At 38.3% G+C, this 23,913-nt stretch overlaps 1 protein-coding gene across 3 annotated transcripts in view; it reads left to right on the top strand.

The window, feature by feature from the left end:
• clip2 (CAP-GLY domain containing linker protein 2) overlaps nucleotides 1–23,913 on the top strand; it is a 67,366-nt gene that overhangs the window by 29,494 nt on the left and 13,959 nt on the right. Inside the window, exons 4-9 of one of the 3 annotated variants that reach the window (XM_039661787.2) lie at nucleotides 8,530–8,654; nucleotides 11,739–11,952; nucleotides 13,980–14,177; nucleotides 14,324–14,427; nucleotides 18,086–18,146; nucleotides 18,701–18,805. In XM_039661787.2, the coding sequence (XP_039517721.2) occupies nucleotides 8,530–8,654; nucleotides 11,739–11,952; nucleotides 13,980–14,177; nucleotides 14,324–14,427; nucleotides 18,086–18,146; nucleotides 18,701–18,805 (807 nt within the window). Of the gene's footprint in view, nucleotides 1–8,529; nucleotides 8,655–11,738; nucleotides 11,953–13,979; nucleotides 14,178–14,323; nucleotides 14,428–18,085; nucleotides 18,147–18,700; nucleotides 18,806–22,703; nucleotides 22,755–23,913 lie in introns of all 3 variants that reach the window. The other 2 variants (XM_039661788.2, XM_039661789.2) reach the window with 2 other exon arrangements.

Below are 23,913 nucleotides of genomic sequence, written 5' to 3'. Positions count from 1 at the left end.
TGATCCACAACAGGAGGTAACTCACTACACGAGTTAACAACGCACTGCATAGAGATACAACCACGATCGGATGATAAGAGCATATCATTTGTGACTCAATGAGAGCTGTTTCAGTACTATAGTACGGTCTAAATCCTGAAAATAATCAAACAAATAACGAGTTGACAACAACACGATTCTATCTGGTCTAGAAACCATGTTTTGTAACGAAAAACCACGCAATAAAACGAACCAGAAATGACGCGAAACTACAGAGAAGAACATAACACGCGAATATGGACGTCAGACAGAAACTAGTGCTGCACACTGTTTGCTCGACGATCTGCTCTGAGAAAAAAAATGCAAAAAAGAAAAAGTAAGATTACCTGGTGTCCTCAACCCATGCGTTGCTATGATTGGCTGTACTCATGACATCACTGAGATTGAGTCGCGCGACTGCTCGAGATATCTAGCAGGCTAGATATTTTTCTGAGCTCGGTGACCTGTCTGCGAGCTGTCTTTGATGCGTTGTTGGCTCTTTCACACTAACGGATTGGCGAGCGTTAATCGTCCGCTAATCGCCCGCGATTTGCACGCGATAACACCCTGACTTGTCAGCGACTCAACGATTTGCAAATCGGGCTTAAATCGGGCTTAAAATCACGTAGTGTGAACTAGGCTTAAGGTGGATCAAGCCACTGCCAAGTTAAGGCTTAAGCTGACTGATCGTGGATCTGCAGTGTTGCGAGTGAGTTGGTCTGAGTCAGCTTTCTCCACTCCTCACCGCTCATCTCTATGCTGTGCTTGTGTATTCTACTGAATTTATAGTTCTTCTTCTCACTCCCAGAAGGTCTATTAGAAAATAGCTACTCAAAGCCATAATGTGACTTAGAAGCTTTTGCCAGACGCGCACCTGACATATGTTTTTACCCTCATAAATTGCTGCTGTTTTGGTTTGAGACGTCAGTGAGACGACATGGTAAAGTAAATATTGCACATCTGGAACGTTCCCTCAGGAATGTTTGTGTTATCACCTTATCCACGCTTGAGCGAACTGTGGCTCATCTGCCACGTCAGTTGCACAAACACAGACTCGTTCACTGGCGGTAGAATGTGATGTGTCTGTCTGGATATATTCTCCGGATCCTCTCCTTTCTAATGCCAAACCGCAGATGTTTCAGGAGCAGAATGTCTCGCAGTGCTCAAAACATCACTTGATGAACCTGTGAAAACATAAACAGCTCTACTTAATTTATAAACTTTTCTTAAATTGACGCATGATTTGTGTGTTGAAGAAAAATGGTGAGGTCCCATAAACTTGACCGCTAAAAAAAAAAAAAAAAAGAAAAAGAAAAGGAATTTTGCTTTTCACGTGAATAAATGCTGATGTGGACACATTTCTTTGGGCTCTTATATAGGCATGGATAGGAATCCTAAGAAATTTGATAGTTTTGGTTCAAATTCCAGTTACATTATTATTATTAAGTACATTATTATTAAGTACTTATAATTATAATATTATTATTAAGTACACTTTAGAATACTTTTAACAGGAGCACTTTTTACTGAAATAATACACTTGAATGTAATAGTTTGGACACTTTATTCCACGCTATTTACAGTGCATGTGATGCATGTTAAATCCAATTAGCTTAGCTTAACTAGAGTGTTTTTGAGCCACTTAAGTAGGACTTAAATGTAACTTTATGTAATTTCATAAAAACTTCTGTCTTTTAAATAAGTGTACTATCAATACTGTCAAGTGTTTATGATTAACTAAAATATACATTATTGAACTTGCATTTCATGTATTTAAATATACAAACCGAATTCCATAAAAGTTGGGACACTGTACAAATTGTGAATAAAAACAGAGGGCAATGATGTGGAAGTTTCAAATTTCAATATTATATTTAGAATACAACATAGATGACATATCAAAGGTTTAAACTGAGAAAATGCATAATTTTAAGGGAAACATAAGTTGATTTTAAATTTCATGGCATCAACACATCTCAAAAAAGTTGGGACAAGGCCATTTTTACCACTGTGTGGCATCCCCTCTTCTTTTAATAACAGTCTGCAAAGGTCTGGGGACTGAGGAGACAAGTTGCTCAAGTTTAGGAATAGGAATGTTGTCCCATTCTTGTCTAATAAAGGCTTCTAGCTGCTCAACTGTCTTAGGTCTTCTTTGTTGCATCTTCCTCTTTATGATGCGCCAAATGTTTTCTATGGGTGAAAGATCTGGACTGCAGGCTGGCCATTTCAGTACCCGGATCCTTCTTCTACGCAGCCATGATGTTGTAATTGATGCAGTATGTGGTTTGGCATTGTCTTGTTGGAAAATACAAGGTCTTCCCTGAAAGAGATGATGTCTGGATGGGAGCATATGTTGTTCTAGAACTTGGATATACCTTTCAGCATTGATGGTGCCTTTCAAGATGTGTAAGCTGCCCATGCCACACGTGCTCATGCAACCCCATACCATCAGAGATGCAGGCTTCTGAACTGAGCGTTCTGAACCCAATCATGTTGCCAATTGACCTAATAAGTTGCAAATTGGTCCTCCAGCTGTTCCTTAAATGTACATTTAAATTTTCTGGCCTCTTATTGCTACCTGTCCCAACTTTTTTGGAATTTGTAGCTCTCATGAAATCCAAAAGGAGCCAATATTTGGCATGGCAATTCAAAATGTCTCACTTTCAACATTTGATATGTCATCTATGTTGTATTCTAAATATAATATTGAAATTTGAAACTTCCACATCATTGCATTCTGTTTTTATTCACAATTTGTACAGTGTCCCAACTTTTATGGAATTGTACATTTAATTGGCCTTTTATTTCATCAGTATTATATTACAGTTTTAATATGAAAGTACAGTTTTTTTTTTTACATTTTCAGAACGATTATTGCCTCACTGTGTGATCCAACTGATCCACACTCCAGCTTTTTGAACTGCCCACTTAGACAAGATAAGACTGACTGACCAAAATGTAAAGCAAGTTAAGCAACCAACCATAGTTAATTTGGTTTTTATGTGCCATTTAGGGGTAGATTCATTTGAAATCTTTTAAACAATAATAAAGAATGGAGAGTGGGAGGGAAACACTCAAATAATAGTATAGCCCAGTAGTCTCGGTAAACAGTTTGGCAAAAATGGAAAATGACTATAAAAATGTGTTAAGACCTTTTGTATCCATGCAAGTGAAATCATACAAACTGACTTCCAGTGGTGCGTAGAGGCCAGCCAATCATATCAGAACTGCTGAAATTCGTTCTGCACTTGCAGTACTAGTCTGCAATATGCACCAGACAGTACGTGAACAGATTGTGGGTGGAACATGGGGCATTCTGTCTGAGCGGAGACTAGGGTTTCCGCAAACTGACTGCTTTGGCTTTTCATTTCATTTAAGTAGAGACAGATTAAAACGTAAGAGTAGGGACAACTGTAGGGCACACGTGTAAGCATGTGTTCATGAATTTATGGGCCACTCTTTTCATTTCTCTTCCATCACACTCTCTGGGAATGGAAAAATGCCTCAGACCCTCAAGAAAAGCTGTTTTATATCTTTGGCTGGGAGGTATGATTGTAGATGTGTTTAGTTTTGTTCCAAAGCAATTCATGCTTTTTATCCCCAAGTATGACTTTCATTAATTCTTTGTTTTATCTGTTGCTATTCAATTTAGCTCTAGGATTTTACATTTGGATGGATGAATTGTTCGCTGCTTTCTCGTGTTCTGTTTTGCTGTGTCATATGACTAAGCATTACTGGAAAATCTTTTGGTAGACTGGTTGATAAGGAACACAAATTAAATCCTTTAAAGAAACGTGCCTCAAGGTTCCGTACTAGGACCATTTGAATTCTTCTTTATCATGATAATTTTAGGTCAAGATGTAAAGTTACATGTTACTAAAATGTGAAATTTACCTATAATGTATGATCTACAGAAATACAGAAGAGCTGCACAAAGCAAATGCATTTCTGATGCATTCAAATCATTGTTTTGTGGAGGGTTTATTTGATGGTTAAAATGCATCATGAGTTATTCTTTAAAATGAAAAATAATTTTTTTTTTTTGTCAACAGCAGTACATTAAAGTGATTAAAGTAGAGCCTGATCGTTAAAGGATTTTGAAGGCCGATACCGATACAAACATTTTTGGGTTTTAAAATCCGATATTCCGATATATCGGCCGATATTTTTTTTATTTATTTTTTTCAGAAACGCGCAACAAAACATTAACAGATTTCCCTAACATAGTTATTTGTACAGAGGAACTGAACAGAGGAACATCAAAATATATTAAAGTTCTAATAAATAAAATAATATTTAGTCCCGACTCCCTACATTGCCTTATAAGCTACCTTATAATGTCAGCTTGCTTATCCCTTTACCTGCACTTTTTAAATTCTTTCCATCAAGCTACATCAAAACATTTTCAATCATCAGTTGCTGCCTGCCTTCTAAAACCTACTATTTAGCGATTCTAAATCCATTTCAGAACGACAGTCTGCAACGCACACTTGGCGTCGTTGGATTTCACACACGTGTAAAAGAAAAGCTAACTTTTATGCACAAGATACGTTTGATACTTTTTGTATCAACTCTATGGCTACATGTTCACTCCTCGCAAGTCTAACTTATATTTTACAATGCAGGGACGGTAACTAGAGATATGCTAGTTATAAATATAGTAATCATTACTTTATTTAGGCAGAAAAACTTCATTGTGGTTTCCAAGCTCATTAATGTTAACGTTAGTGGTCTTCCACTGATGATAGTGGTATAGCTAGCTTTGTGTTTAGCAATGGATAACGTCATACTGCAAGTTGTAAAACATACATTTTCAATATAACAGGCCAAGGAGAGATGATTGAAGCGTGTTTTGTCCGTTTTTATTTTATTTTTGAAATATTCATTTATCGGCCATTATAACTGCCGATACCGATATTTTGGAAAATGCCTAATATCGGCCGATAATATCGGTCTGGCTCTAGATTAAAGCCAGTATTGTTGTGATTTGTGGGCCAGTTGAGATTTTTAGTGCATTATTTGGCCAGAATAGTTCATTAATGGATTGCAAATACTGCAACATCAATCTATGATTTTTATCTAAATTTAACAGGATCTTTAACTTGGGTGAAACTGGTTAATCTCACATAAACTCTTAATAATAAGACCGAAAAAACTCTTGTAATAATGACCGAAATTAGTGAAATAATTTTACAGAACAATGTATTTTTTCTTTGTTTTTCCTGGGGTTGATTACAGAGAGCGTTCGGAAATCTCAGATTGTGACTAGGAAACAATGAGGCTTTGAGAGTGTAATTACGTCTATGTTCCTATATGTCATGTCATGCATAATTTAGGAGTAAAGCTATGAATTCATTTGTGACCTGCTTGGAACCAGAGCCTTTTATTACAGCAGTTCTCACAACTTTCAGTGTAGTTGCTTTGGTTGCTTGTGTTGTGTGTACACGTTTATATGAGAGAGACGTTATTTATTACATTAATATGAACGATTGCTTCTGAAGCACACAGAATGTGTGACATAAACTTCCTTGTAAATGAAGCATACAATATGCTTTCTTATGTGTATTGGTGCCATCACTAATGAATAGTCTCTGACCTCCTTTTTTCCCCCAGTCCCGGGTTGATGAATGTAGGCCAGTTCAACCAGCACAACAGTCATTCCCAGTTACATCTCAGCACCAGCTGGCAGAGTTTACTACTCTACTCTGCTGACATGCAGCGAGACTAGTATCTACTTTCCTAGACTTGAATTTTTTTTTGTTGATAGGCAGACATTTAGCTGTGGTAGACAAATATTAGGACATTTTAAGAGTAACATGCCAACTCATATTCCTGACCTCCTAATGGTTCCAAAATATACCCTTTTCTATTTTCAAACTTCGCAGTATATGATTTATATGTATGTGTGTTTTTGTGTGTGTGTGTGTGTGGGGGGGGGTATGTATATCTGTGTGTATATATGTAGTTATATATAATTAATGTATATTAAATATAAATAGATATAATTAAATTAAAGGGGTCATGAACTGGCTTTTTAAATTTTATTATATTGTTGTCTGAGGTGAACTTATGACGTTCGCTTGGTTTTTGCATTCAAAAACATCAGAATGAATAAGTAATAGACTATTTTGTACCCATGTTTTGAGCCTACCTAAAAGCGCTCTGTTTTTATGGGCGTCTCGCACTGAAGACTTGGAAGTAAACGCCCACTGCTGTGAGTGGATAACAGTTTTGCATATTATAATGAGTTTCAACTCACTCGTCAGAGCTGTGGGGGAAATTGTTTTGAAAACGTCCAATGTTGTAAAATGGCAACCGGAATGATTCAACCCAGAGTCCGTGTGTTGCACAATTCCTTTCAGATCCATAGACTGCACAGCACCGTTCTTTACTCTTAATCGGTCTGCAAATCCAGTAGGGATGTCCCGATCCGATACTCAGGATCGGTATCAGCTCCGATCCAGCCATCTTTGCGGGATCGGGTATCGATCAGACGAGGCCGATCCAAATCCGATATTGTGCGTATACTATTATGTTATTGTGAAGCCCCACAGAAGGCACAAAAACATTCTAAAGTACCATGACGCTTTCGTGCACTCTATTATAAGTGTTCTGAAGCCATTATGTCAGAGAGAAATTAATATATAAGTCATTAAATTCAGGATCACGTAAACGTTTTCCTCTCGCGGCTGTCAGTTATTCTCCATTCAACACTCAAACAACGCATCGCGTTCGGTTACAGTAAATGATGAAACTATCTTCAAGATGATTCAATGTTTATACTATTATACTTTATCTGTAGATTAGGGTCTATATTTTCGCATAAAACAACATTATCTTGCTGGACTTTATTGCTGTAACTTAAACGTGTTACTTTCTACCATGTGTCGGACGCTGTCGGTTAGATCACAACACTAGAGTTAGAGGCAGAGCACTATTGTTCTTCACGCGCACAGTAACTGAAATTTAAAACTGTTTAAAGAAAAGGCTCAATAAACTATTGCATAGATAGATACTGCTTAATACACTGTCCATCACTATGTATTTCCTTTATGCTTTGAACTTTTCAAAGCGGACTCGACGCGCAGCATGCATAGGGTGCATACTCGGCTGCGTGCTGCTGTAACTCCACGTGGTTTCAAGCGCTTTGTGCCGCACTGTGTTGGAGTCTTATATCATAATGCAGTGACGCAATTAAAGCTTATTAACATTAATAATTATTAATGTTGCTGCCTCATTAAATAGCTGTGCTATACACTTAAAACATGTCTCAATTTTTTAGTAGTCTTTGGCTATATCTAAAATAATTATCTTTTAAATTTTTGTTATATTGTTTTTCATGGATGTATTTTACAACAATACAAAGAGCAATATTTATTATTCACTAATCTAGTTTATAATAGCATTTTTTGTCATTGATTATGATCATATATTTTGGGGATTTGTTGTTTATCTTTATTATGAAGCTGTCTGTAGATTGTGTTTAACACACACCAGAGTGATAATGAGTTTAACACACAATTATAGAAATTCAACTTGCTTTAAAAAAAAACTGTACTGGTATTTACAATGTAGAATGCGGCTGTTTAAATTGTTTTAACTTTAAACCTGTTGGTAGCTATAGCTTTAAGTACTGAAGTACTTGCATTTTCTTTTATATATATATATATATATATATATATATATATATATACACTGGAGGTATATTTTAAGGGGCTAATTGAGAAAATTGCTATATTTTTTATTACTTTAAAAATAAAATAAAAATATCGGATTAATATCGGTATCGGCAAAAGCCAAAGCTGCGGCATCGGTATCGGAAGTGAAAAAGTGGTATCGGGACATCCCTAAAATCCAGTCTTGTTTACAAAACAATCTTCAGTGAAATGAAGCGAACAGACGGACAATGTTTTACCTCATCAGCTGGAACGTCATTAAAAATAAAGTTTAACCATGTATTCTTATTGGAATCCAGAGGAAGCTTATGCAGAGACTGTCTTCCACAACCAGGCACTGCACAATATTTTGTATAGCTCGTTAGTTCGATCCGGTTTGTCATCACAAGGTAGGAATCTATGTTATTTAGCTATGCGCGTAATGCGCGAATCGGTGGGCAGGGCTAAACAGGCCGTGTTGAAGTAGGAGTTGATCTTCTTCTGCGGCGGTGGTGTTTTATCCTCTCTGACGTCATAGTTCCCCACTTTGAAAAACGAGTCGTTTGCTGAGGCTGGTGTCAATAAAAGCATTTATTGGACTAACAAGGACGTTTTCAGTTCTGAAACTTACAGAATATTCTTATAATATGATGACCTCTTAGATGTCAAAAGCTCAAGGAAAATTTGATTTCTCAGTTCATCACCCCTTTAACCTTTCTAATCTAATAGGATACCCTGACTGATCAATATTCCATATATGTAAAAAAATATATATATATTTTTTTGTCTTTTTCTGTTGAGTGTTGTGTCAATATTGCCACTATGTACCACTGAATCTCCTTTGCTCTCTTCTCAGGTTGGCGGCACTAAAACTGGAGTAGTGCGTTATGTTGGGGAGACTGACTTTGCCAAGGGCGAGTGGTGTGGAGTGGAGCTGGACGAGCCGTTAGGGAAAAACGATGGAGCTGTAGCAGGAACCAGGTACATCATTTGTCTTCCGCTAACATGTCCTGTCTTTAGCAGCACCCTCAATGGCCTTCCAACACTAATAGGTCTCTTTATTTCATGCCTTTTTAAAATAGGTTTGTCGACTGTTTAGTATGTTAATACATCTCGGTTGTAGTGCGACCTATAACATGAAATCAAAAAGGACCTGATTTATTTTCTTAATACATCCCAGTATTATTCAGCAATTTATATATACATGTTATTCCTAAGAAATTTTTTTACATTTTTTTTTTAATCTTTCGTGCTGTCAATCCATAAAAAAAAAAATCCTAACATTAACGTTTTTAATATATTTTTATATTGTAATAATTTCACAGTTAATCTCCAAATTAATGTAGAAACAACATAAACGCATAACTTTTTAGGTCTGGTTCTCAAGGGAGCACCTGGAGATGCTGCTTGGTACTTGCACTACAGTGGCACACTTATCCTACAAGCTGCCTAAATGGAAAATAAAACTGTTTGGTCACTGTAGAAATTAAAAATTGGTTCATTTTTGTTTTTTAATCAACTTTGACACGTACAACAGCAGGAATATTAGTCTGCTGTCACTTTAAGACCGAATGCATGGCCCGAATATACTGACACACATCCGTTGCACCCCTAATAAAGAAGAATCAATTCGGTGTTCGAGCGCTGTCTGAAACGTGCCTCTCTCTCTTTCTCTCTCTCTCTCTCTCTCTTTCTCTCTCTCTCTCTCTCTCTCTCTCTCTCTCTCTGTGCATGCACTGCTGGTGTTGAGGCAGAAACAGTGCTCCAGTCCTGATTTACGACGCCTCTTCCGGTTTTAAATCGTTTGAATGTATAAATTGGCAAGACAAAACACGTCCAAATCATAAACTTTCACTTTATGATGGTTAAACTTAGCAGTTAATCAGTGAATTACATGCTTGCCGAACCGTGGGGTGAGGTCCGTATAGATCCCGGATCAAGTGCAATCCGTTGTGTTGGGTGAACAGTCAAAGACCCAGAACCAGATATGAAGAGTGAAGAGTCAGAATTATAAAAAAAATCAAAGAAAAGTTTACTGAACATAGTCGGCAGTTTCATCAGCAGAAGTCAGCTTCAAGACTCACACAGAAGTTCGTAGGCCGCCCCATACAGTTTCAAAGATCACAACAGTTATACCATTTACGTCATTGCTTACACGTTGAATGATTCTCATTGGCTAAGAGATAGATAAACACAGTAATTTTCCACACAAATACAGATAGATGGAAGCATATCTCCATCGATTATGCATCTGACACTCAGAGGCACATCATGACCTTCCAGGTCACAGATTTGGGTTGCTGGGCGCCAGTTTGTCCAGAACAACAACTTAGTCAATCTCCAATAAAGGCAGTGGTTCCTTAACCTGCAACTGGAGTAAGACTTTAGCAAAGAAATGGTGCCTTAAACTATTGGCTTCAATGACTCGTGTATGTTTTAACACTCAAACACAAACCAAATCCCTTTTTTCCTATTATTTTCACTGTTACGGCATAAATAAGAGCTCCCATCAAGGCTGAAGAGAGTCTGAGCTGCTTATTATCAGTTAAGTGTACCAAAACATAATGGTAAAACATTCACTCGTTTGGGAGAAAAATGTATAACATTTGCTCCCCAGAAAGGAAATATACTAGAAAGAATACATTTTAATACAACAATTAAAGCATAATTTATAATTTGCTAATTTATAATTTATAGTCAGGTTCACCCTTCAGGTTCAAAAATGCATTTTTTTTCATGAAACACAAAGGTAGGCATAGTTATTATTTTTTTTAATTACACATAAAACAATTAATCAAACAGGCTTCTTAGTCTTGAAACGCTGTACTCTCCTCCTGCCGGTTGTCTGCTGCGTAAAACTCCCGCAGGGTCTCATTCAGAGCAGCAGCGGTGTCATTTTCTTTGCGACGTTTCTCCGTTTTATGTACATTTTTTCTTTCTTCAGCTGCATCCCAGTCGTCAAAGTTGTCATATTCTCCATAAATGTTAAAAGAAATAACGAAGTCCCTCATTGTTGTATTAGTAGGCTATGTATCTAACTAACGTTAGATGTTTGTTTTGATAGAGCAAATTGTTAACGGATACTTTGACTGCCTGTTGCTATGGTTACTCACAGCTGTTGTAGGCAGCGCATTTATTTATTAATTTCGAATGGTAAACAGGCAGTTTCACCAGAACTACTTTACTAGGTGTCCTCTATCACTTTTTAACGGACACCCTGCAGCCAATCAGAATCGAGTATTCACCCAGACCATGGTATAATAGCAGTTGAATGAATGATAGTGTGATCTAGCGCACCCAATGAATGATGGGAATAAACGGATGCTGTGATGATCGCGCTAAACGTTTTTAACGCGTTAAACTGAAAAAAATTATTGCATTCCTTAACGTGTGTTCATTTTGATTGCCCAAACATCTTTCAGCATCTAGTTATTTGCTCTGCATTCTGTTCACAATCCAAACAATTCCTGATGGACAAACTCCCATCTTAAATAGTTTATTAGGGAAATAATTACTGAAGAAAAATGGGTTGTGAGTGCAGTTTCATGTGGACTATTTGTATTAGAATACAGGCCAGGTGACCTGCACATGTAATGATTCACATGCTGAGCCGAGGTTAAACCTCATCTGTCTTTTCACTAAAGAACGGGGATGGTTGAGTGCCAAACAGGAATAAACTGCTTCATGGATACTCTTTAATTGTTGACATTTGGCCCAAGGCTGGATTTAGTAGATTATATAGTTTGTTTTTATAATGGCTTGACTGGCTGGACATCTGCCTGTTCAGTTTAGATGATAAAAAACATTTTCTAAGAGACAGCATTAATTTATGATGAAAGCCGTGTTGCAGGTCTGTGTTTTATTGGTTGTTGTTTCCCCTTTTCCCACCTTCTACTCTTCCACTTTTCCACAGCTTTACACGTCCATTTCTTGAGACTTTTTCAACTCGGAGGTGTGAACGACCAAGCTAAAGCATGACACTTTAATGTTCTAATGTTCTATATGTTACCTTTGAATATACTGCATTTCCTCCCTCACATCCGTATTCTCTCCGTCTCTCCTTAGATATTTTCAGTGCCCACCCAAGTTTGGCCTCTTTGCTCCGATCCACAAGGTGATCCGGATTGGCTTCCCATCCACCAGTCCGGCTAAAGCTAAGAAGAGCAAGCGTATGGCCATGGGTGTGTCGTCTCTGGCTCACAGCCCCTCCAGCTCCTCCATCAGCTCTGTCAGCTCTGTGGCCTCCAGCGTAGGGGGGCGACCCAGCCGCACTGGCCTGGTAAGACACTTTAAAACGTCATGAAGAAAGTGCCAGTGCAAATCACAAATGTCTTGACATTTTGCAGCGTTGCTTCCTGATGCCACTGTCATAATGTCACAATCACTTTATTTTTGTCCTGGGGTAATATTATGCATTTTTTTCTTTTGATAAGAACCTCTGGTGCTCTTCACATGTCGTTCAAAAATGACTGAAATAATTATTTTTATTTTTAATTCATTGAAATTCATTATTTATGTTTTTTATTTAATATTTTGTATTTTTAGGGGATTTTTATGGTACTAAATTATATTTACGCTGTATTTATAATCCATTTATTCACTTTTTGAGCATAGACCTGAAAGTTAAATTTAACTCGATCAAATTAAAAATGGGGTATGTGATTTTCTTTTTTGACCATTTTTTTTTTCAAAATCACTTAATTCTATTCCTAACCCACTTACAGCCACTGAGTTAGGAGCACTGAAATGAAAATTAAGCAATTTAATCATCTGTGGAACAGGCAGGACTCAAAACTCCAGCCAATCATTTCCAAGACCACCTAGAATCATTGGACAGAAAATGTGTCAATCAAACGGTCATACCATACCCCCTTCCCACGAATGTCCCCCTTGCACTTACCGTAGTCACGGTAAGTGCAAGTCGCCCTGGTACAGAGAGAGAGAGAGAGAGAGAGAGAGAGTAGTGCATGATTGCGCGTCCATGTTCTTCGAATGGGTGGAGTCAGGGTTGGATGAAAGAAGGTAGGACCTTTTGAGTTGTGTATATTTTCAAAATCTTAAGTAAATCTTGAATGCTTTAGGCCTTTTATTCAATTATATTATTTGCCTATCTGATTGGAATCTGATCTAAAATTATTCATGTCCACACTGTGGAGCAAAATATTTATTGTACAAAGTATTGTACTTTAATGCAAATTATTTATAGTCTCTCTCTCTCTCACACACACACACAAAAAGATTAAAATAATCAATAATCGCTTTAGCATCGAATCACAGCCTTCTGAATCGGAATCGAATCGTGAGGTGCCTAGAGATTCCTACCCCTAGCTATGATGTTGCGTTGATAAGCAATAGGCATACGCCAAAAACAACAACCGTAACATGGAGGGGTTTGCAATAGAAATGTTGTCTTTATCTTATCGAAAATCATTGAATATCTGATTCCGGTGATAACCTCTGTATTATTGCTGAATGATGACTCTGAGTTTGACTTCTCTAAGCTGCAAAAAATTGTCTACCTGACCGGTTTAACGTCTGCAAAAAAACTCTTAGCTCAACACTGGCTCCCACCACATACCTTGGATATATTCAAGTGGTTGTTTCAACTTCAGGACATTATAACGTTAGAAATATCCACAGCTCGGGTGAACTTGGCTCAAATCTCAACACTAAAAATTTGGACAACAGCCGCTGATAAGGTCTCCAAGTATATTGCGCAAAGCAATGTTCAGGACTCAGTTTGAACACTTTAACACTTTATCCCATTTCTCTATTTTTTATTTTTATTTATTATTATTTTTTATTTTTAATGTTTTATCATTCCTGTGACTGTTTTTCTGTTGACTTATCTGTCCATTTTGTACCCCAAAGAGACCGCGGGGTTGGTGGGTGGGATTGGTAGATAGGTTGTTGTTTGTTCTGTTTCTTTTTGGCGTGTTTATTGTCAAAATTTAAAATCTAATAAAAAAAAAAGAAATGTTGTCTTTATTTAAATTTTATGATGCCGGCGCACTGAACTACTGCGTTTTGTTTTACTCTAAAACTGTGAGAAAATCAAAGCCATAAAGAAGTTGTTCAAAATTTGAGCCTGGTATCTCAAAAAATAAGCTTTCAGTAAGATTTAGTTTGGCCGCAGTACCAAAAATTTTCACTAGATGAAAATCGTGACCGTGTGACTATTTTCCTCAACCTGTTCAAATCATGTCCATGATTTTTTTTTTTTTTCCGTTATCAAGTTTCGTAGCATTCCAATGAAGAAAAAAATAAACAAATTTGAACAAAACGTTTTGCCTTTTTGTCGCGCAGTTGACCGAGACGTCGTCGAGGTACGCACGGAAGATCTCTGGGACCACGGCTCTGCAGGAGGCCCTGAAGGAGAAACAGCAGCACATAGAGCAGCTCCTGGCCGAGAGAGACCTGGAGCGGGCCGAGGTCGCCAAGGCAACCAGCCGTATCTGCGAGGTGGAAAAAGAGCTGGCGGCGCTGAAGGCCGGACATCTGCAGGTGTGACTCACACATATAAACACAACACTTACACGAGCATTTCATTTACTACACTTACTCGCAGATGCAAACTTATACACTCCATTTAACAGCACATTCATATGAATTTCTCACGAACAAATGACCTTTTCTCTTATCTCATTCAGTATGCAACGGAGGCAGAGAGCAACCTACAGCAAGTCCGAGCTGTGCTGGCAGGCACTCAGAAAGACAAAATGGAATTGGCCAATCAGCTTGAAGAAGAGAGAAGGTAGAGGTTTTTTTTTTAAAGGGTACCTATTATGGCATTTAAAATGTTCCTAATATTGTTCTGGGAGTCCCCAACAACAGTTTTACAAGCATGCAATGACAAAAAACACTTTTGTTGTCTTATAATATGCATTTATTTTTACCTGATTTGCTCACCGACTCCCATATGAATCGTTTAGCGAGTCCTTTTTCCAAAACCCGCCTTTGCGTGACGCTAATCTGCGGTGATTGGTCAGATGACCTAGTCAGTTGTGATTGGTATTCTCTGTGCAGAGATTGTCGAAAACGGAACGCCTATCACCTTAAATGGGTTCTCAACTCCAGTCCTCGCGACCCACTGCTCTGCATATTGTGTATGTCTCCCTTATTTAACACACCCGATTCAGATCCTCAGCTCGTTAGAGCCGGCTCGCGAATCCATACTTTAGCGTTTAGGTTTGTGAAGCAATCATCTTCAAAATGACGAACACAGAACACGGTTTGGGCTATACTTGTGTGGTATACTTGTATATATGAACTGCAGGCAGCCACTTAGTCTTCAAATGCTCCTCATTTGGCAAGTTCGCTTTTGCGTCGCACTTCAAAACACAGCGTCTTGTCAACATGATTGTTTTCCGGTTTTCCCTGGCGTCTCCGAGCGCGATAAGTGGGCGTTTCTTATTCAAATAACTTGTCAAGTTGACGTCAACTAGACAAAGGAAAAGCATTATTCTGCGAACGATTCATATCAGCGACTCAGAGTCGACTCTTACTTTTGAGAGACAATAACTTTGTATACGATAAACTTTCATGTTTAAAACTTTGCAGGATGTTTTCGTTCACTTAGATCTATGTTAAACACTACATGAAGGGCAATTTTCAAAAATTCGTAATAGGTACCCTTTAAACCTCACATCATATTGTAGTATCCTGACATTTGCTGTTGTTATCAACTTAGTGTTATTGAGTCATTGTTCTTCACTTAATGGGGGGGGGGGGGGGGGTGAAATGCTATTTCATGCATAGTGAGTTGGATTCCCATGCTAAACATGGACAAAGTTTCAAAAATTAAGTAATATGTTTCATTGAGTATTTCTGTTCTCAAAATACTCCTTCCTGGTTGTCACAAGTTTCGGAAAGTTTTTTTTCGAGTATGGGCGCGTTTGACGTCGGATGCGGCGGAATTTCCTTATATGGTCGTAAGGGCACTTCTCTCGGAAGGGCACGCGCAGCTGATGAGCGATAGCCGTAACCTATGACCATCAAAGCGCTGTGCATCGGCTGCGCTGTAATATGTCACCAAAGAAGTGTGTTTTCGGTTGCCAAGGCAATACAACACTGCACAGATTCCCAAAGAATCAAGCGTTAATGGACCAGTGGATGGAGTTTGTTTTTCCAGAACATCAACACAGTTGTGCAAGTGTTCTTGTTTGTTCCATGCATTTCGAGGATGATTTTTTTTTATAAACAAGGCTCAATTCGAAGCCGGATTTGCTACAGTAATCGTTTAGTTCTCAAGGATGGAGCAGTCCCAACACTAAAGGTTAACGGTCTTGCGTTGGAACCGCTGGAGCATGCGATGTATGGTGTGTGTTTGTTTAAATCATATACTGTAAAAAAAGATGGACGACGCCCCTTCGCTCTTTTCCATCGGAGAGAACTGAAGCCACCAGTGTCTCGATATGACGCTGACATCTTGGAACTTGAGTCTGCGCACTTGCTTGTTTCGGGACCAGACATGCGCAGTCGTGAGCAGGAAGTAAAGCCGTGAAATCAAGGCCGCGCCCTCATTCTCGCTGAATCAAACGCCCCGCACTTTCATTAAGTGGCCTCTGTCTGCTTCGTTCTTCTCCAATGATGTCTGCTGATTGCAGAACCTCGTTAAAATAAGGTAAATACAACTACTAACCACATAATCAACATTATTAAAAAAAGTCCGCTGGTGCTTCAGTGACTACCTCGCACAGAGAACCTGTCAATCATGATGGCAGAACACCGTTTTTATCATCACATAACTAACTAAAAACAAATTTATTTTAAAAACGAACACTTGAAATTACATCAACATGATAGAAACTACAGTAAATGACAGAAACTATCTGCGGAAAAAGGATATGTGAAGTGTAATTGAATTGTTTATTTGGTCTCGCGTCCCATTGAATAACATGGGGAGGCGGGGGTTATGAGCTATACTAGGACCGGTCACAGGGGGGCGGTCGAGTTTTAATCGTTTTGGCTTCAGTTTTGAGGGCTTGTGCGGCACGCTTGGTTTTAAATACATTTGTTTAGGTGGCTACTGTAGGTGTCTGTTTGTTTATTGTAAAACCAAATCATGTCTTCACAAACTACGAGTAGATGCACACAAATGTTCTAAAACTCGAGCATGACATGGCGTTCTGAAAACACCACCCACACGGCACGCCTCCACCCGCTCGGCATTTTCCGGAAAGACTCGGTACAGCCTATCTTTCTTTTATAAATGTAATAAAACTTAAGCCTTTTTGGAGATATGATGGATGCTTTATTACTCTATTGGTACTTAAGTTTAACATGAGATTGAATGAAACTGAGTGTTTCACCCCCCCTTTAAAGGTGAACAAAGTATTTTTATTTTTATTTTTTTTTAAACCCAAAAAACTGAAGAGCAGATGAGAGTGGGGTAAGCTGGGGCACTTTTTTCTTAAGATGTCCTCTAGACAAAGATAAATAACAGCAGTTTCATTATGTCTGTTTCCCTCTGATATTTAAAGAAAATGTCTGTATCAGTGGTTCTAAATCAGGGGCCTTGGCAAACATCCAAGGGGACCACTGGGTGACTTCACATTATTCATGTGAAATATATTATTATATGCAATTAATTCTAATGTTATTATTAATACAATGAAATGGTCTTAATTTATTCATTAAACTTGAATTAATCTTAAAATGTTAAAAAATACATTGCACACACAACTGTTGGTTCTGACTGCATTCCAATTTATGTATTTATAAAACAATTATTAAGCAAATATTAAAAACAAGCAGCTTTTTCGTAATTGTAACAGAAGTATTGGCAAAAATATCTTACCTTGTATTGAGAGGCCTTTAAAAAAAATGTGTTGGGCCTTCAATGCTTTCAAGTCAAAAAGGTTGATCATAGAGTTCTCCAAAAATATTGTAAAGACAGTGTGATCCAGTGAGGAGCTGATTCAGAAGTAATATACATACTATGTTTCAAATAGAAATAAAGTATTTCCTACTGGACAATAACAAAAACGTTACTTTTTTTTAATTATGAATATAAACTGCAAGGAAAAGGTGTAATATTCAGAGGGATTATTTATTTGGCTAATCATTATCCATGAATTTGTACATGGTTTTATACATTGGTAATAGAGTTTAATTTGACATGCAACAAAATGTTTATTACTGTTCTTATGTTCTCTTAATTACAACCTGCAGTATATGATGAGATATATAATTGTGCTCTTTGCTAGATAACCAGGGCGACACAGCTTACTAATACACTGATACATCACAGCCTACTGTTCACAAAAAAATAAACACTTTTGTTTTTGTGTGATGGTGCATGCACACCAATAGGTGTCAGCCTAAAGTCCAATACTTCTTTATCTGCCAGTAAAACAAACAAAAAAGTGAATAATGTCCTGACACCTGGTGGTTATTATGTGTTATGACAGGAAAGTGGAAGATCTTCAGTTCAGAGTCGAGGAAGAGTCCATTACCAAAGGAGACCTGGAGGTATCTTCCATTTTTACTACTACTTTACTAGAAGATGGTGTGTTATTTGTTTGTTTGGTTTTTTTTTTGTTAAATTGGAGGATTTCTTAGATAATTGATTCGTAGAAAAGAAAAATGATGCTGTTACTGAGTTATATAATTGCTAAAACATTTATAATGTCTTTCCAAATATTTTCAGTCCTCAATAATCTTGCGTTTTGAATATCAGACATGATCTATGACCTGGTGACTGTACGAAATGCTGAACACACTACTTTTCATTTGTAAAAAAAAAATAAATATTGTGTCCAATCTGACTAACATCAAAATATTTACATTTAAACATTTAACATAAACATTTAAATATCATTTTAAACGCATGTCCTTCCATCCAGCCCTATACTGTCATGCTGAATTTAAAAACACTCTTTCCTGGCTTTAAACCTCTTCACACTTTGGTATTATGATTGGTGCATAGCAAAGACCTGTTAATCTTTTTCTCTGCTACCTATGTGTGTCTTTTTTCTCTCTTTCTCTCGTGTCTTTTTATTTCCCCCCTTTTTTTCTCTCTTTAGACTCAGACCAAACTGGAGCATGCCCGTATTCGGCAGCTCGAGCAGTGTCTGCATTTGGAAAAGTCCAAAGCAGAGCGGCTTCAGAAAGAGTTAGAGGAAAATATGGTAAACATGCAGGGAGAGGAAACACTGTAGCCATCTCTCCCATTGTCATGTTTCTGCCACTTTTTTTTAAAGCTCATGTCTATGGGCCTCCACTGCTTGTGCTTGACTGACCAGGATCTCCATCATTCACAAAAAGCTGACTTGTTTGTTAGGGCTGTTGGAAGTTAATTTGTGCAACTGATTCGATATATTTTGTCTAAGCAACTGAATCAGAAAAGGTCCGATATTTCAATCTTTTGGTAGATTTGGATCAAATTTAATCTCACACATTGTTTTTGCATTTAGATTCTTGAATTAATTGGATTTTACTCCAGCTATGTTGGAGATGTTGGAGATCTTAGTCTGTCTCTTGTGGGGCAGCACTGCTCCTGACAGCCAGCAACTGCTTTCACCTTTCATTTGCAAACAATTTTTTCATGGCTATCCTTTTCTTGTTCTCTAAGCATCTGCCCGAGACCCTCTGGTGGAGTTGAGACGTTATCTTCTGATTTCACTTCCCCACATCAGCCTTCATTTTTAATTTTTTTATATTGTGAAATATAGACTCCAGGCTGTGGGGTTGTTATAAAACTCACCCTGACACATCAACGTTGTATTTGTACCCCTCGTTTTTCTATAATTAATGCTAAGGCATCACTGTTATCATTGGTCATGCATTTTTTTTCCCTGTTCCTCTTATTAGTCCTTGTGCTGTAGACAGGAATGTCTTAGAAACGTGTGGTGGAACCACTATAGCAACACCCTGGTGACCACCCAGAACATCCTAGCAACGCCCTGGTGACTGCCCAAAACACCTTAGTTATAGACTAGTGACCACTCAGAATACTGTGGCACCTGACTAGCTACATCCAAGCAAGTGCAAAAAACACCATACAAAACACCCAGAACACCCTAGCAATCCCCTAGTTACCACTCAAAACACCCTTGTAAGAACTTAGTGAACACCCAAAACACTTTAGCAACTACCTACCAGTGTTGTAGTACTCGAGACTCGGACTCGTCTCGGACTCGGTCTCGGGACCATATTTTAATGGTCTTGGTCTTGTCATGGACTCGTGTGCATTTGCACTCGGAATTGACTCGTACTCGGAAAACATTTTTTTTAAGACTCGGACTTATTCCCAAGTCCACTCGAGTTCAATTCAAAATATTTTTCATGATTATTAATGTATGTTAATAAAATATTTCTTTAAATTGATTGACACGCCCAGTGATTAGTGATTTTCTAGTGCGCAACTGCGCATGACAAATTGTAATAAAATTACTTTTAACACCACCTACTATGTGGCCTTTTTACCCTAAACTGATCATATTTTTTAAACTCTAAGTAAATTCAGTAAAAAAAAAATGGATTTCTCTAAGTAAATAAAAGTAAATTAGGTAATCAACCCTCACTGGTCTCGGACTCGACTCTCTCTGGTCTCGGTCTCGACTCGGACTCGAGTGAGGTGGTCTCGACTACAACACTGCTACCTAGTGTAGATACATCCAACCAAGCACATAGAACACCATACAAAACACCCAGAAACCCTCACAACTGCCTTGCAATGCCCTAGTGACCACTCAAAACACCCTTGTAAGAACCTAGTGAACACCTTAAAACACCTTAGCAACTACCTAGCTACATCCAAACAAGTGCAAAGAACACCATATAAAAAAAACACAGAGAAACTCTCAAAACTGCCTAGCAATGCCCTAGTGACCACTCAAAACACCCTCGTAAGAACCTAGTGAACATCCAAAACACCTTAGCAACTACCTAGATACATCCAACCAGGCACATAGAACACCATACAAAACACCCAGAAACCCTCACAACTGCCTTGCAATGCCCTAGTGACCACTCAAAACACCCTCGTAAGAACCTAGTGAACATCCAAAACACCTTAGCAACTACCTAGATACATCCAACCAGGCACATAGAACACCATACAAAACACCCAGAAACCCTCACAACTTCCTAGCAATCCCCTAGTGACCACTCAAAACACCCTCGTAAGAACTTAGTGAACACCCAACACATTTTAGCAACTACCTACTGTAGATACATCCAACCAAGCACATAAAACACCATACAAAACACCCAGAAACACTCACAACTGCCTTGCAATGCCCTAGTGACCACTCAAAACACCCTTGTAAGAACCTAGTGAACATCCAAAACACCTTAGCAACTACCTAGATACATCCAACCAAGCACATAGAACACCATACAAAACACCCAGAAACCCTCACAACTGCCTAGCAATCCCCTAGTGACCACTCAAAACACCCTCGTAAGAACCTAGTGAACATCCAAAACACCTTAGCAACTACCTAGATGCATCCAACCAGGCACATAGAACACTATACAAAACACCCAGAAACCCTCACAACTGCCTAGCAATGCTCTATTGACCACCCAGAATTCCCAAGAAATGCCCTAGTGACCACTACCAACACCCTATCAGAACCCTAGTAACACCCTAGTGACCACTACCAATACCCTAACAACACCATAGTGACCACCAAGAACTCCCTAGTAAGAACTTAGTGAACACCCAAAACACCTTAACAACTACATCCATTACTTGGCTACATCCAAGTGAGCATTCAGGACACAATAGAAAACACCCAGAACACCCTCACAACTGCCTAACGATGGCCTAGCTGCTACAAAGTAAAACACACCCTAGCTACCAACTAGCAATGCTCTTGTAAACGCCCAGAACACCCTCACAACACACTTGCTTCCAACCAGAGTTGCTAACAGCCACCAGGCAATGCCTAGCGACCACCCAGAAGATGCTAGCAACCTTGTAGCAATGCCGTGGTAACCACCCAGAATACCATAGAAACTTCCTAGTAACAACCTAGTGATCACCTGAAATAACTAAAAATGTTCTAGCAACCACATAGGAATGCCCTAGCTACCAACAACAACATCATTAACACTCAAGTAAGCAGGGCTTAAAAAAATATTATTATTTCCTAAATAGTAGTGGCTCTACACTAACCAGCGCTGGATATAACCTGCCATTGATGACTTATCCTCGGAAAAACTCTGCGATCCTACAGCTAATGCCATTACGTTGCCTTGCGACTTACATGAGATGAATTTACAGCCGAGCGCGGTCATTTCACTCACGTTGGATACGCATCCAACGTCACATTTGCATAGTGGCCGTACTATTTGAATTCATGATTTGTTGAATGATGCCAAATTAAATTCTTGAACCGAACGATAAAATACCGTTATTAACCAGTTAGTCGTAATTTCAAATAAGTGTTTCTGTTCAGAATTTTTAAACTTGATTTAATTTTTTTGTATGTTCCTGTTAAAATGTAGTTGTTTTTGTTTTCGTTCCTTGAACCGATTCAGAGCGGTAAGTGACTAGCAATGCACTAGCAACTAGTTACCAATGCTTTAGCAAACACACAGAAACACAAATGCCCTAGTAACCACCAACACGTTCTCATCCCAAAGCGCCATATAGGACGCTTTTGCAAAAGCGTAAATATCCAACGCACATGGCACCCTTTAACGTCTAATGAGACGCTTCGGTTAATGGTTAAGTTTAGGTATGGTGTAGGGTAAGGGTTAGACCACTAGGGGGCGCCTTCTGCCCAAATATATCTGCGTCTCATTTCACGTTAAAGGGTGCCATGTGCGTTGGATATTTACGCTTTTGCAAAAGCGTCTTATATGGCGCTTTGGGATGAGAACGGGCTCTAACCACCATAAACACCCTAGCAAGGGCCTAGCAATGTGGTGGTAGTTTTGCGTGGACAAGCACCAGACACATTTACTTCAGTAAATGTAAAAGTGTAGTTTTGGCTGTCATTGTGAATGATGGTGAGTGAATCCGGCACAGTCCAGGCACTCTAATCAAAAGGATTTCACATTTATCATTAACAGGTCAGAGGCAGGTTCCAGCCAGCACCCATGAGGCTGGGCAAGAGTGTCAAGGTGATATAAAGGGAGTAACATACTGTGTGGTTTTAGAGTGACCTTCTTCTTTAAAGATGAACATTATATTTAGATGCGTGCTCCTCTCACTTCTCACTTGTGGTTTGAGACTTCATGAACTCTTGTAGTATTATCTGATCTCTGATAACCTCTTTCCTTGGAAATATCACATTTCCAGATGACTCCACAATGACTAACATTATATTTGGTGTGCTCTATGAAATGAAAAACATCTTGAAATATATATTTTCTTTGAACATAGTTTGAATCATAGTTGTAATTGCCTGTGTTCCTTTGGACTTGCTGTGTGCTGTGCCATTTCATATTTGCCTGGCTGCTTCTTGATGGACAGATTGAGGAACGCTTGCTTGGCCTTGAATTCAACAAGAATGCTGGTGTAGTTTCTTAGGTTGCACTATATCTGCTTTTTTGCACATGCGAGAGCCATTTTTCAAGAAATGGTCGTTCACTGAAATGTTTGCAGGCCAAGCAGAATGCTTTGTTTGCTTCTCATGCCTTCCAGTTGCAAATCTCTAGTTGGCAACTCTCTAAGAGATTTCATTCGGATTATCAGCAGCATTACAATTTTTATTTAGGAATGCACAATATTTAAACATTGGCTTTTACAGATAGACAATATTAATATTTTTTTTGTTTTTAAATTTAATTGGAAAAAATACTTCCTTATTATCTGCTTCCAGTATAGAGGGTATGTGTGTGACGTCACCGTCGGCCGGAGTGCCTGCAGTTACCCACAGTGAGTGGCAAAAAGACTGAGCAGCTGTATTTGTTTTCAGCGTGAATGCGGCGAAAAACAAACACAACACGTATAAAGTGGGAAAGAGCTTTGCGATTGACTCTACAATCTAGATTTGACAAAAATCGGAGGTATATATTAACTTTATTTACCCAAGTTATCTTAACAATAAGTTATTGAGTTACTTGGAATCAAAATCAAATATTTTCTTATGCTTAAATTGTTTGAGTTAATAAAATTAAATGATTTAAGGCAATCGGTTTCCTCAAACGGTTTGAGTTGAACTAACTCATCAGGTTTTTACAGTGTGCATGTCAATATCCATGGATCACTGGATCTTTAGTAAGTTGTAAGGAACAATACTGAGTCCAACATTTAGTTTAAATTGATAAAAAATGTTTG

This window comes from Pimephales promelas, chromosome 4 (genome assembly GCF_988280905.1).
Source record: "Pimephales promelas chromosome 4, fPimPro1.hap1.1, whole genome shotgun sequence".
NCBI lineage: Eukaryota > Metazoa > Chordata > Actinopteri > Cypriniformes > Leuciscidae > Pimephales > Pimephales promelas.
This window is presented reverse-complemented; position numbering and strand designations above follow the sequence as displayed.